General features: G+C 43.9%; 1 protein-coding gene across 4 annotated transcripts in view; it reads left to right on the top strand.

Annotated features, from left to right (window-relative positions):
• The window catches only part of bcar1 (BCAR1 scaffold protein, Cas family member), a 254,120-nt gene extending 242,311 nt beyond the window's left edge, over positions 1-11,809 (top strand). For all 4 annotated transcript variants that reach the window (XM_078210928.1, XM_078210926.1, XM_078210927.1 and 1 more), the window contains 2 exons: positions 7,502-7,591; positions 9,296-11,809. In XM_078210928.1, coding sequence (XP_078067054.1) covers positions 7,502-7,591; positions 9,296-9,805 — 600 coding nt within the window. In that variant the 3' untranslated portion in view covers positions 9,806-11,809. The remainder of the gene's footprint in view (positions 1-7,501; positions 7,592-9,295) is intronic.
• The last annotated feature ends 2,160 nt before the right edge of the window (positions 11,810-13,969 follow it).

The raw sequence follows: 13,969 nt of genomic DNA, 5'->3' as shown, positions 1-13,969 counted from the left end.
CTCCCAGTTCCCTAAATTCCACTATGTTCATATAAGGACTCATCCTATAGAGCCCAAATTTTATTCTTTATTTCCCAGGATTTCAAGAAGTCCTGAAAGTGTACCACTCTGCATTTCCTGGGAGTCACAAATTCCCCTTGGATTTGATCCCGGAGGAGCCCCCGGGGCAGCATGGTGGCACAGTGGTTAGCACTGTTGCCTCACAGCGTCAGGAACCCAGGTTCAATTCCAGCCTCGGGTGACTGTCTGTGTGGAGTTTGCACATTCTCCTTTTGTCAGTGTAGGTTTCCTCCGGGTGCTCCGGTTTCCCCCCCCCACAGTCCAAAGATGTGTGGGTTAGGTTGATTGGCCATGCTAAATTGTCCTTTAGTGTCAGGGGATTAGGAGAGTAAATGTGTGGGGCTCTGGGGACAGGGTCTGGGTGGGATGGTTGTCGGTGCAGGCTCGATGGGCCGAATGGGCTCTCCTTGCATTGTAGTTTAATCAAGACAATGGAATTGAAGAATAAATAGACCACTCCGCTTTTTCTATGACCTTGCTCGACATAATTTCTCAGCAGAGACTCAACCGTTTTAATCCCCCTCGCAAATCTAAACTCCAAACATTGAATGCTGCCCACACCTCTTGCTTTGTGCAGCAGGATCTGCTATTATACAATTGACTAAGTAATCACTTCATTGAAGAGCATTGATTGATGAATTTGCAGTTTAAGGACCAATAGCAGGGAAAAGCTTCATTCATTTTCATTAAGGTACTCTGGCATACATACTTGGATTGGAAGTGAAGTGGTTACATGAAAAGGTTTACTCATCATCACTATTTATTGAGGTAGCGAACCAGTTACCACATATTATTGAAGAGGAATTTTCTGGCTGTTGATCTCTGTAGATGCTCATGATGATAATTTGCCGCAAATGGCTTTTGTAGCCCGAATTTACCAAAGAGCATTATTTTAAGGACAGTGGTAACTTGTTTATAAAGGTATAACAGTTGAAAAATCTAGGCTAGAAAATCTTTACTTGAGAGAAGGAAACCAGCCTGAACCAGGAAGGAGAAGAGCTTATGAGACAAGCGGTGAGGTGTGTTAAGCTACAGGGACTCAGCTAGGTCTCAGTAAGAGTGACATGTACAGAAAAAGCCAGAAAAGAAAACCCTGCGAATACTGAAAATCTGAAGGTGAAACAAGAACTGCTGGAAGCATTCAACAAGTCAAGCCAGCTTCTGTGGAGAGAGCAGATAGGTTAATGCTTCTTGTGAAGGCCTTTCTTCACTGACCCTTTACTGGTTCTCATGAAGGGTCTGCGGCCGAAACACTCATTTGCCTGTTCTCTTCCACTGATGCTGCCTGACTTCCTGAGTGCTTGTAACATTTTCTGAATACACCAAGGAGATTGGGCAGAGCTAATTGCAGGGCAGAAAAGAAGGATTCCTGGAAAGTATTGGAAACGGGGCGTGAGGGAACCAAGGATTGAGAAAGGGAATTGTGAAGAGGAGGGAAAATGGTGCTGGTGCGTATTTAATGGTGGGCAGTGGTGATGTGGACACAGCATGGGGCGTGGTAGAGGGTACAAATAGCTGGAGGGGATCATTGAGGTAAATAGGACAAGACCATCGAGTGATTTTGAAATCGAGGGCAGGGGTGTAAAATCAATACAGTGCGTACTCTGAACTACGTAAAAGTGAAGTCAGCTTATAAATCAAATACAATTCTGTTCCAACAGAATGACCTTTTTTACTATCCGTGCCTGATTGAAGGGAAACAACATGAATGTTTACATTTGGTCTAAACAAAAGGACACCCAGTTGGTGCTGTTCTGGAATCCTTTATTTCTTAGACCGTTTTATTGGCCTTGTTTTATCGAAAATGTAAGCTAGCCTCTTCTCTTAACAAATACAAAACTCTGATCACATTATTACTGCTTAGTGATTGTCCACTCCTTTAAGATCCAAGGGCGAATAATTGAAGGTGTGCGTTATCTAAAGGGGAAGAAAAGAAATCTCAATGTGAAAATTAAACCTTGTGCGGTGGTCAAATGTGGTTAAAATGTTTGCAGCGTTGAGACTTAGCGGCAGCATGGTCCTCCAGCACCATCTTGTGGCCGCATTGCTGCTATAGCAAAAGGAAATGGCATTTCATCATGGATGGGTTGATTTTCCTCTCTTCTGCTTGGGTGCAAGTCAGGCGGGAAAGCATCTGCAGTACGTTACACTTGACCTGACCTGAACCCATATCAGGAGCAAAGGCCATGGCTCTGAAAGCAGTGTAGAAATTCACCTACCATCGCTGACAGGCTTTACTGTCAGCCTTGAAGCAGAAAGATGACACTTTCTATGGCCTTCAAGACTTTAGTGTCTGCCATGGTCTCCATTTTGCCTGGAGTAAAGTGTAGGACCTCATGTCCAATTCATCTGGGCATCTTTTTTAATGGGCATAGATTGTTGAGAGAGGAAAGTAAGGTGGGGAAATGGAGTTGCCTCATTTACTTTGGCAATGTAAATGGGACAGAGATCCAATGTCCCATTATCCATCTTTTCTTCTACTCTGCAGTTGGGTATCTCAAGAACAGAGCAGAGGAAAAATTACCTCCTCGATATGACTTTCTGTCACTACGCTCCTCTGGGAACTCTGCATTGCTCCAATTCGTGCCTCTTCTCCATATTGTAGAATCATAGAATCTCTACAGTGCAGAAGGAGGCCATTCGGCCCATCGAGCCTGCACCGACCACAATCACACCCAGGCCTTAAACCCGCAACCCCACATATTTACCTTGCTAATCTCCCTGACATTAAGGGGCAATTTATCATGGCCAATCTACCTAACCCGCACATCTTTGGATTATTCTTTCTTTAGCCCCAACATTGGCAGCCAGGCTTTCAGCAATCTATGCTTTAAGGTTTTTGAGTTCCCTCCCCAAACCTTTTCACCGTCACTCCTCTCCCACTTTAAACTGCAGCTTAAAACACAGCTCTTTGACCAAATGTTTAGCAACCTGTCCTAATGTCCACATCTTGATCTCTCTATCATTTTTTTGTTTGATTATGCTCCTGCAAATGGCCTCCTTAAGACATAGGAGCAGAATTAGGCCATTCGGCCTCGAGACATTTTACTCGGTTAATGGTGGCATATGAACGCCAGTTGTTGTTGTTGCTGTATTATTTTTCTATCCTGAAACAGTTCCGATATTACCCAGGATAACTAAGGACAGAGTGACTGAACACCTAGAGAAATTTGAGCTGATTAGAGAGCCAACAAGTGTTTGCGACCATGCGATCGCATGGATTAGGAGCAGGAGTAGGCCACTCTGCCCCTCAAGCCTGCTCCGCCATTCAAATAGACCATGGCTAATCCGATTGTAACCTCAACCCCACATTCCTGTCTACTCCCAATAACCTTTCACCCTCTTGTTGTAAGGGTAGGTCATGTCTAATGGACATAATTGAATTTCTTGAGAAAGTAACAGGAGAATGTCCATGAATGTAGTTTAATGGAGTCCCAGAAAGTATATGATAAGATTCCATATAAAAGACTGTTAGATAAAATTAAAAGTTCATGGAATTGAAGGCACATTATTGAATTGGTTAAGTGGCAGAAGAGAGAGAATAGGGATAAAGGGTGTGTATTCGAATTGGAAGAAAGTGGCTTCCCAAAACAATCTGTGCTAGGGCTTCAATCCTTTACTTCATTTATTAATGACTTGGCCAGCAGTGGAGAGCCATCTATTCAAGTTTGTTGGTGAGATTGGTGTGTATAATAAGTGGTGTAAACAAGAACATCAATTGCAGAGACGTTATCAGATTAACTGAGTGGGAAAAATTGTGGTGCAGGCGAGTGTGAGCTCGTCCACTTCTTTAACTGGTGAAAGATTAGGAACAGCTGGTCCAAAGAGGTTATGAGTCCATGTACACAGATCCCTATAAAAAAGGCCAATGGAACATTAGTCTTTACAACTCGAATGGTCAAAATTAATGGGGAGAAAATAGAAAGCGCTGTTGAGAACAGATCTAGAATACTATGTACAGTTCTGGTGCCAGATCTTTGGACATACATATTGACCTCGGGAAGAGTGTTGTGCAGATTCACCAGAATGTTGCTGAGGTTGCAAGGATTAGATTATGAGGAGAGACTACAGAAATTAGGTTTGTATTTCCTGCATTGTAGAAGGTTAATGGATGATTTCCATTAACGAAGGTTAATGGATGATCCCCCCCCCCCCCCCCCCCCGCTGTCCGAAGATGTGTAGGGTAGGTTGATTGACCATCATCAATTGCCCCTCAGTGTCAGGAAGATTAGCAGGGGTTATAGGGATAGGGCCTGATTGGGATTGTTGTTGGTGCAGGCTCAAAGGGCCGAATGGCCTCTCTCTGCACTGAAGGCTTTCTTTGGTTCTATGGGTGGGATTTTATGGCTTTGCTCGTCCCAAAACCGTAAAATTCCACCTGGGGTCAACGGACCTTTCCATGGTCTGCCCCTCGATTCCCGTGGTGGGCAGGGTGGCAAAATTCCAGCCTACGACTTTAGGATGCAGGGAACAGAATCTTAATATAAAAGCCAAGCTAACCAAGTTGCACAATGCTCCTTCACACAAAAGGTGGTAGAAGTTTGGACCTGTCCCACAGAGATCAGTAGATGCTATGTCACTTAATAATTTTAATTCTGGGAGCGATGGATTATAGCCGGCCCCGAGTATGAGAGAATTTGGGACCACAGGAGGTGGATAACATTTTAAATATAGATCAACCATTTTCTCATTGAATGATGGAACAGATACCAGGGGCTGAACAGCCTACACTTGTTCCTGTGTTCTCAGGTTTTGGACTTTTGGTTGCTCTTGAATGTTTAATGGAATGATTGATTGTTAGAATATTACCCAGTAAATTATCATTAGAAACAAAAGGAGTTTAAATTCCAAGGTTGAGGAAACATTTGGTGCCCAGTACAGTGATTCCTTTCCTACACCCAATAGTCTTAAACATGGAATCATAGAATGATTGCAGCAGAGGAGGAGGCCATTCAGCCTCTCGTATTCATGCTGGTTCCCAGTAAAGAACATCTTGGTGACTCCCAATCATCATAGAATCATAGAAACCCTACAGCACAGAAAGAGGCCATTCGGCCCATCAAGTCTGCACCGACCACAATCCCACCCAGGCCCTACCCCCATATCCCAACATATTTACCCACCAATCCCTCTAACCTACGCATCTCAGGATACTAAGGGCAATTTTAGCATGGCCAATCAACCTAACCCGCACATCTTTGGACTGCCTTTTCCCTGTAACTCTGCAGTTTTAGATCATTATCCATTTCCCTTTTGAAAACCGCTATTAAAATCTGTTTCTGGCGCTCTTGGGCAAAGCATTCCGAATCCTAACCACTCGCTACATTAAAAAATCTACATAATAATGCTTTTGTGATAGTCAACATAGGTAGTTTAGGGTGGGCACCAATTGCTATTGTAAGGCAGATTGTGAGTGGCCATTTCGTTAGTTTAATGCAGCTAAGAGCTAGAGGCAGAAATCAGAGCTGCCTACAATTTGAAGGAGCTTTCCTTTATGGTACAAAACGTTGCAAAGGAAGAATTGAGGGGCTTGGGGCAGCACTTTGTAACTGGTGTCAGCTCCTGGGAATGGCCCTCCCTCACCTGCAGCCTCAGTCCATCTCACTGACAGCATGCAGTGGCAGTTACTAACCATAGCAACTCACTCTTGCTCCCGGAACTGCACCCAGACGGATCCAGGACTTTTGAAGATGCTCTAAAAGAGTTTTTGTTTTAAATAAAATTGGAGCAAATTCATTTTCTAAAACAATGTGACGCCCTGGATAAGATGTGAGTGGATGCACAGGCTGACTTAATGTAAGGAATGCTTTCAGCCAGTGTTGGACAGCCTAGGCTAGTGAGTGGGCCGTATGAGTGGCTCTCCTCCATCCCAGTGGGCAGCAAGATTGAAATCAGACTTCCTCACTAACTACGGCCCCATCAATAAGATTGAATACATTTAATACACACTGAATATTTCATGCTGCGCTCTAGAAAATGTTTAATCTTTTATATATTAATAGAACGCTCCTCAAATTAAAACAGTAAAATTGGGCAGCACGGTGGCACAGTGGTTAGCACTGCTGCCTCACAGCGCCATGGACCTGGGTTTGATTCCTGGCTTGGGTCACTGTCTGTGTGGAGTTTGCACATTCTCCCTGTGTCTGCGTGGGTTTCCTCCGGGTGCTCCGGTTTCCTCCCACAGTCCAAAGATGTGCGGGTTGGGTGGATTGGCCATACGAAATTGTCCCTTAGTGTTAGGGGGACTAGCTGGGGTAAATGCATGGGGTTGCAGGGATAGGGCCTGGGTGGGATTGTGGTTGGATGGGCTGAATGGCCTCCTTCTGCACTGCAGGGATTCTAAAAGAAATATTTACATTTTGGATATTTACTCTTTTGGACACAGCTCTCAATGTCAGTGATGTGTGCCATCAGAACGCACCTCATTTCACTTGCCCTTGCTTTATGTGCGGATCATCTCAGTCATACCGGTAGGAAAGAATGATGTGGAAGGAAACCAGCAGAATGTGGCAACCCAGCGTGTGGGCAACAGTCTAATAAATGTCTGGTGGGCCGCACTCAGAACCCAGGTGGGTCGCATGTGGCCCCCAGCTCACAGGTTGCCCTCCACTGCCTTAAGCAATAATGCCCTGTTCATCCAGAGATTTCAGTAATCAGTAACTGTCGCAGTGTAAATTTGTTTTGCCTCCTTTTCCTGAAGGCGCCGATGTTTGGTGTGGTGTGCTAGGATCCCTGGTGGTCTCTGCCCATTTGGGAGTGTGTTGTGGCTGGACTAGATCTTTATCTCATCGGATTGGCTCAGCGTTAATGAGGATCGCCAGCAGGAACCCTGGCGGATTTCTGCATCCCTCTTCCCTGACCTTAAGGTGCTGAGACCCGGCTTTTCTCCGGCTGAGATGATCTCAGTTAGCCGGGCAGGCCAGGAGTTGCTGTTCTTGTAACTCAGTTCCCCGTGGATCTAACTCTGGGTGCACAGTGAAGAATTTATCCTGGATTCATTCATTCACTATCAGCATGCAAAACATGTGGGCAGTTAATATTTGGCAGTGCACAAGAGATATCTTGAAGCAAAAGACAAAGCCTCTAATTACAGAATCCATTCAGTAAGAAGTCTCACAACATCAGGTTAAAGTCCAGCAGGGTTTATTTGGAATCATGAGCTTTCGGAGCACTGCTCCTTCATCACTCACCTGATGAAGGAGCAGCACTCCGAAAGCTCGTGATTCCAAATAAACCTGTTGGACTTTAACCTGGTGTTGTGAGACTTCTTACTGTGCCCGTCCCAGTCCAACGCCAGCATCTCCACATCACAGAATCCATTCAATGTAGGCTTTACTGTGTTACTGTTAGTGGAGGGACAGGGTGCTGTTCTTAGTCGTTTGATCATTAATGATAGCAAAGCTGTTAATATTATGCACCTTACTGTTCTGTCAATTTTCAGGGGAAAGAAGAGTTTGAGAAAACGCAGAAGGAGTTGTTGGAGAAAGAGAATATAATACGACAAGGCAAAGCTCAGCTAGAGCAGCAGCAGGTGAGAGCAGTATTCACAATGCTCTGGGGGTTTGGGGGCTGCAGGAATTGAACACTCATTTAGTAATGATGCACTTTGCACATTCTGAAGGTGTTGAAGCCCCTACTGAGGCTTGGATTGGGCTCTGCGCTCAAATGTACCAGGAGAGAGTTGGGGCCCTCCACAGGTCAGATTGGAGCAGGCTAAAGCAGGGGAAAAGTTAATGTCCTGACTCCCGACCCATTGCAGGACTGTTCTATCGAACTACATTTGCTCCATCAGTTGATTCCCGAGCTGCTCTTCATCACCAAACCTTGAGCCGAAGTTGATTTCAAAGAAGACTCCTGTCTTGACCAGATTTTCTGCTCAAGGTTTAAGAATTGGACAATGTCTCTGTGAGAGAAAATGTCTTCGTGCTCCTTTTATCCTTGGAGTCGGGTGCTGTAATGATGTGACTGCACTGATTGGCTTTTTGGAATTGCAGATCAGTTCTTTATAGCTTTGTGCAGTTTGCAAAAACATTAAACTGAAGCCAATTAGAAAACTGCCCGCACTGATTTGTGTCTGCTGCTGTGAACTGGGGTTGTGGTCGGGATGTAGTAGTGGGTGTGGGTGCTGTTGCTACAGGAGATACGAGTGCTAGAATTGGTATAGTCCCCCTGGAGAAAGGAGGGAAATATTGTCCAGGTCTGATTAGTGTGGAAGAAATCCATTGTTTTGTCTCCTGCAGTTGCATGTTTTTTATTCTTTCCTGGGTGGTGGTACAGTGGTTAGCACTGCTGCCTCACAGCACCAGGGATCCGGGTTCAATTCTGGCCTTGGGTCACTGTCAGTGTGGAGTTTGCATGTTCTCCCCTTGCCTGTGTGGGTTTCCTCCGGGTGCTCCAGTTTTCTCCCACACTCCAAAGATGTGTAGGTTAGATGGATTAACCATGGTAAATGCGTGAGGTTATAGGGATAGGGCAGGGGAGGAAGGCCTGGGTGAGATGCTCCTTCAGAGCGTCGGTGCAGACTCGATGGGCCGGATGGTCTTTTTCTGCACTGTAGGGATTCTGTGGTTATTTGGAATGTGGTTCCAAATAACCACAGCAAGCCCAGCATTTGTTGTCCATCCCTAGTTGCCTTTGAACTGAATGGCTTGCTTGGCCATTTCAGAGGGCTGTTCAGAGTCAACCACATCTCTGTGGGTCTGGAGTCACATGTAGAGCAGACCAGGTAGAAATGGCAGATATCCTTCCCTGAAGGAAGATTAGTGAACCAGATGGGATTTTGCGACAATTAGTGATGGTTGTCACGGTCACCCTCACTGAGACTAGCTTTATATTCCAGATTTATTAATTAAAATTCCACCAGCTGCTGTGGTGGGATTTGATTCCATGTCCCCAGAGCATTAACCTGGGCCTCTGGATTAGTGGACCATCAGGAGCCTATTACATCCTAAAATTATAGCTGAGCTCCTCACCATTTTCCATCTATTAAATGATGAAAGGATGTCTTTGCTTCCTCATGGGAGAGAGCCTTCGTATAAATTGGCCCCATGATGTTGGCAGCACTCCGACCAACAGAGATGAACCAACACAGGTGGTGGGTCAGCAACATCTGGAGTTCAGACTCTCCCAAGTGCTTAATATTGTCTGAAAATTCTCGCTTTCTTGTGATAAATACCTTTTTGAGGTATCATTAGTCTGAGAAAGGATTGCTAACATTTGTTTTCCCCTCCCGTAGGTTAAACAATTTGAACGTCTTGAACAAGAAGTAACAAGACCCATTGAGAATGACCTCTCGAACTGGACCCCGACGCACCAGTACGGACAGGTTAAGAGCAAGCTGAGCTCCTCAGACAAGCAGCTCCTCTTGTTTTACTCGGAACAGTGCGAGTTGAACATTACCACACTGATCAATGCCATCGATGCCTTCTTCACATCCATTCACACCAACCAACCTCCCAAGATCTTCGTGGCTCACAGCAAGTTTGTCATTCTCAGCGCGCACAAGCTGGTGTTTATCGGGGACACACTCTCCCGCCAGGCCAAGTCGCAGGAGGTTCGCAATAAAGTCACACACTACAGTAACCTCCTTTGTGAGATGCTTAAACGTATTGTCATCACGACCAAGACAGCAGCCTTGCAATACCCATCCGGCTCTGCTGCCAAAGAGATGATGGACAGAGTCACTGAACTGTCCCACTGTACACACCAGTTTAAGATAGTGCTAGGACAGTTAGCAGCATTATAAGATAACATTACACCTTGAGACTGAAAGAATTGACAGCTGTAAATGGATTATTGTAAATAATGTCCTAGAGATACCCCCATACAGGGCAAAGTGCTTTTTTCTTTTGGTTCGATTGTACCATTTCTTATTAATCAGACAGGTATTTAAATTCTAAGCAATGTAGCCGTTCCCTTTTCCCTTTTAAAAGTTCTTTTCAATGTTGTGTTCTATAATATGAAATGGAAATAATTATTTTCACTGTTGATTTTAAATCATGGACGTGTGGGTTCTATTTTAAAGATTCATTAAAAGTGAGCGGAGGATTATTGGAGCATTAAAAATAGATGGAAAGCAATTTTCTCCTGTGACAATTAAGTAAGTCACTTTTTCATTGTCACGGGGCTATTTTAATTGATGAATCGTCTCTGCTGATTTAAGAGTTCTAATTCTGTCTAACGCATCATTAATGGCCTCTTGATGGAGGGTCAAAGAAGACGAGGAGCTAACAGGTGCGGCAGATGGTCCTTCGAGTTTCCCTACATGTTTAAACTCAATAAAATGGTATTAATGTTTTCCAAATGTTTTGAATCATACCTCACTCGGGCACTCTGCTTTCCATCGCATTTGAATATGATCCACTTTTTGCCAACCTACTGCAGAAAATGCAAATGAATTGGTGCCTTGACATTATTTATAGCTCCTGCGGGTGGACAGAGCTAGCTTCAGTTTGCAGCTTCTATTCACAGTGGCATGAGTGAGGAAGCAGCAGAAGAAAAGACTTTCAGTGATACTTTGGTGACCTATTTAAGTTTGTGGGTTTTTTTTTATACAAAGGTGTAAAAAAAAAAAAAATTCGTGATTAACATTTGCTATAATTATATTTGCAAAAATAATACGTCGACCAGACCAAGTCGGGTTTCAGCTGAAACAGTGACTGGAAAAGTACGAGAACTTCATTTGAACCTTTTTAACCAAAGACTGCCCAAGGGCATCAGTCTCGACCAGTGTTGTTGGAGCTGTAATATAACATCAACTTGCTTCAAAGCCGACAGTCTTTGATCAGTCCATGACTGGAGTCCATAATCTTTTACATCCAATAGTTAGTGTCCCCTTTACATTGCAGAGGAATGTCTGACAATTGCAGCCATTTGGGTCCAACTTTCTGAAATGAGGTTTGTTGGATCATTCTTTTAAGCTTTAGTTATCCAATCTGCATGTGGCAACACCTTGCACACTCCAGATTTTTTTTTTATATATAGAAAATTTTATGTATGTTTGAAATTTAAATGGCTGATATTTGACATGATTGGAGGGTTATAACCCTATCTGAAATGTATCTTTGTATATGTCTGCACATTATATGAATATAAGCAACTGTGTTTGACAAATTCTGGTCAAAGACTCTTAATCTCGCTTCTGTGAAAAGTAGAATAATGTAGCCAGTTTCTTCTCAATGGACGGTCGGGCGCCTTGACGTGTTTTGTGTACTGACCTGTAAAAGATGACGTGGACTGAAGAGAACAACTCTAAAACTTCTGAGCACAACAGGTCTTCTGCAATAACTACCATTGTAAAATGTTTCTGATGCGTGGAGTATTGACGATATTGCCCAATGGTGCCACATTTGACACAGCGCTGCTTGAGTAAGTTAATCAATTAGAAATTAGCACCCATAAGTGTACATGTTAAAAGTAATCCAAATTGTGGGTTAAAAAATTGCAATGTAAAAGGGGTTAACGTGAACCTGACATGAATATTCATCATTGGAGCTTTTACAGTCATGCTAGAAATCCTCTGATAGTCTAAAAAAACTATTTTGTATTTTATCCTTTTATTTTGTTTCTGGTCTTAACATTATGGTGAAAGACTACTGTAAATGTGATGTATTCTTTACAATGCATACTGGTTCATATCTATAAAAATTTTTATTTCTCTTGCACGGAGATCAGTTTAGGGTGGCTGTTGACTTTTGTATTATATTCAACTGGATTTATTTTTAATTATTAAACAGGCTTAAGAACCATGAAACATGAGTTGCGTGTTTGTGGCTGCGACAGTCAAAACAGTTCTACATTTTATAACTGCCCCCCTGGAATTTGCCTTTAAATTTGGGATATGTTTTAGGTCTGTGCTGTTTTTGTATGGCTTTTGGAGGTTCCAGGTTCCCTTCTTTAGATCGTCCGAGGTCTCAAGAATTTCAGCTTCCAAACACAAAAGCTCTGAATGTTCCTTTTAAACAAGTGACCTTGGTGGGTGGGGTGGGGTTAGGGGCTGAAGAGCACTCAGCCTTTGGTCTGCTCTGGTTGCCATGTTGTTTGAGGCTGGTCCAGTTTCTGGTAGGCAGGGACTGCCCTGGGGTGTTAATGGTGGGACGGTAATGCCCTTTTTTATTTATTCATTTTTACGGGCTGAGGGCATCGCTGGCTGGGCCAGCATTTATTGTCCAACCCTAACTGCCCTCCATTTCAGAGGGCGGTTAAGAGTCAGCCACATTGCTGTGGGTCCGGTGTCACATTAGGCCAGACCAGGTAAGGATGGCAGATGGGGATCTCATGGAGACCTATAAAATTCTAACGGACCAGACAAGGCAGATGCAGGGAGGATGTTCCCGATTGGTGGGGGAGTCCAGAACCAGAGGTCACAGTCTGAGGATTCAGGGTAAACCATTTAGGACGGAGCTGAGGAGACATTTCTTCACCCAAAGAGTGATGAGCCTGTGGAATTCATTACCACAGGAAGTAGTTGACGCTAAAACATTGAATATATTCGAGAGACGGCTAGATATAGCACTTGGGGCAAATGGGATCAAAGGTCATGGGGGGAAAGCAGGATTAGGCTATTGAGTTGGACGATCAGCCATGATTGTAATGAATGGCAGAACAGGCTTGAAGGGGCAATTGGCCTCCTCCTATCTTCTATGTTTCAATGATTTCCTTCCCTAAAGGACATTAGTGAACCCGATGGGTTTTTAAAACAACTGACGATGGTTAGATTAGACTTTTAATTCCAGATTTTTATTGAATTCAAATTTCACCATCTGCCCTTGGTGGGATTCGAACCACCATTACCCTGGGTGTCTGGATTGCTAGTCCAGTGATAATTCCACTGTGCCACTGCCTCCCTTAAAGGTCAAGCAGAGGCGATTAAACTTGCCTGCTTCCAACACAATGAATTATTTTAAAATGCTGTGATTTATTGAGTGGATATTTGATGCCGATGCTGAGAATGTGACCTGATTTGCGGGTAAGTCGCTGTACAACTGTCGTAGCTCCAGGTCAGGTGAAGGTGAATCTGAGTGAAGTCTCATTTCATGGTAAATGTCTAATTGCAAATTAAATCACTTGAAAGTGGGACGATCGACTGAGGATTTGATCGTTAATAGTGAGCCTTTAGTTCACTTTCGGCTTCGCCAGTCAGTTTACTGCAGAAACTAAAAAGGAAATGAACATTGTGTGTGTTAACCAAATGGAGCAAAATAAAATGGTGGAAATCCTCAAAGGTACCTGATACCACACATCGATCGTTCAAGACCATTTCCCAATTCGGTTCCGGCCTTTCCCCAACAGGGAGGGTGAGGACCAAGAGCTGTTCATGGAATCACCTAACCCTGAAATTATTATGTGGAATACTGAGTACTCGTGCTTACCCAGGGTAAGCATCAAGATCCTCCCCCTGCTACTTTAGCCAAGTTTCTTTAGTCCACCTACCTAATTTTGTTGGGACTAAAGTAGAAATTGGAAGTTGAAATTAAGGTCCATGTGCAAATCGCCATTGTGTAATTTCAGGGCCCTGTTCTTTGAACATCTTCATGCACCAGAGCAGTGTGTAGTGTTCTAAGCAACACTGGGATGTGAGTTCACACTCCTGGTTTTGCCCACGCAGCGAATCAAAGGCTTCCACAAAGAAAAGGTGGCTAACACTGACTGTGCGTTGGTGTGAAATGCGAGTCAGCATTGACTCCAGTGGAAATTGGGGGAGCTTTGTAAAGCTTCCTGGGTCATATAGTCACTCGCTCATTAATGCTCAAAAGGTCAAGAATGCACACCCTCACCCTGTGCATTCTAACTTCGTAATGCACCACCATCACTCGACGGTCACCAAAATAGAAGGCCCTGTGACCAACTTGTTACAGACTGGAAACTGCCGGTGAAAGCATGAAATAGAAGAGAAGATGAAACGTAGGGC

This window comes from Mustelus asterias, chromosome 4, assembly GCF_964213995.1.
Source record: "Mustelus asterias chromosome 4, sMusAst1.hap1.1, whole genome shotgun sequence".
Classification (NCBI taxonomy): domain Eukaryota; kingdom Metazoa; phylum Chordata; class Chondrichthyes; order Carcharhiniformes; family Triakidae; genus Mustelus; species Mustelus asterias.
Note: the sequence above shows the minus strand (reverse complement) of the source record. Positions and strands in the feature narration are given on the sequence as shown.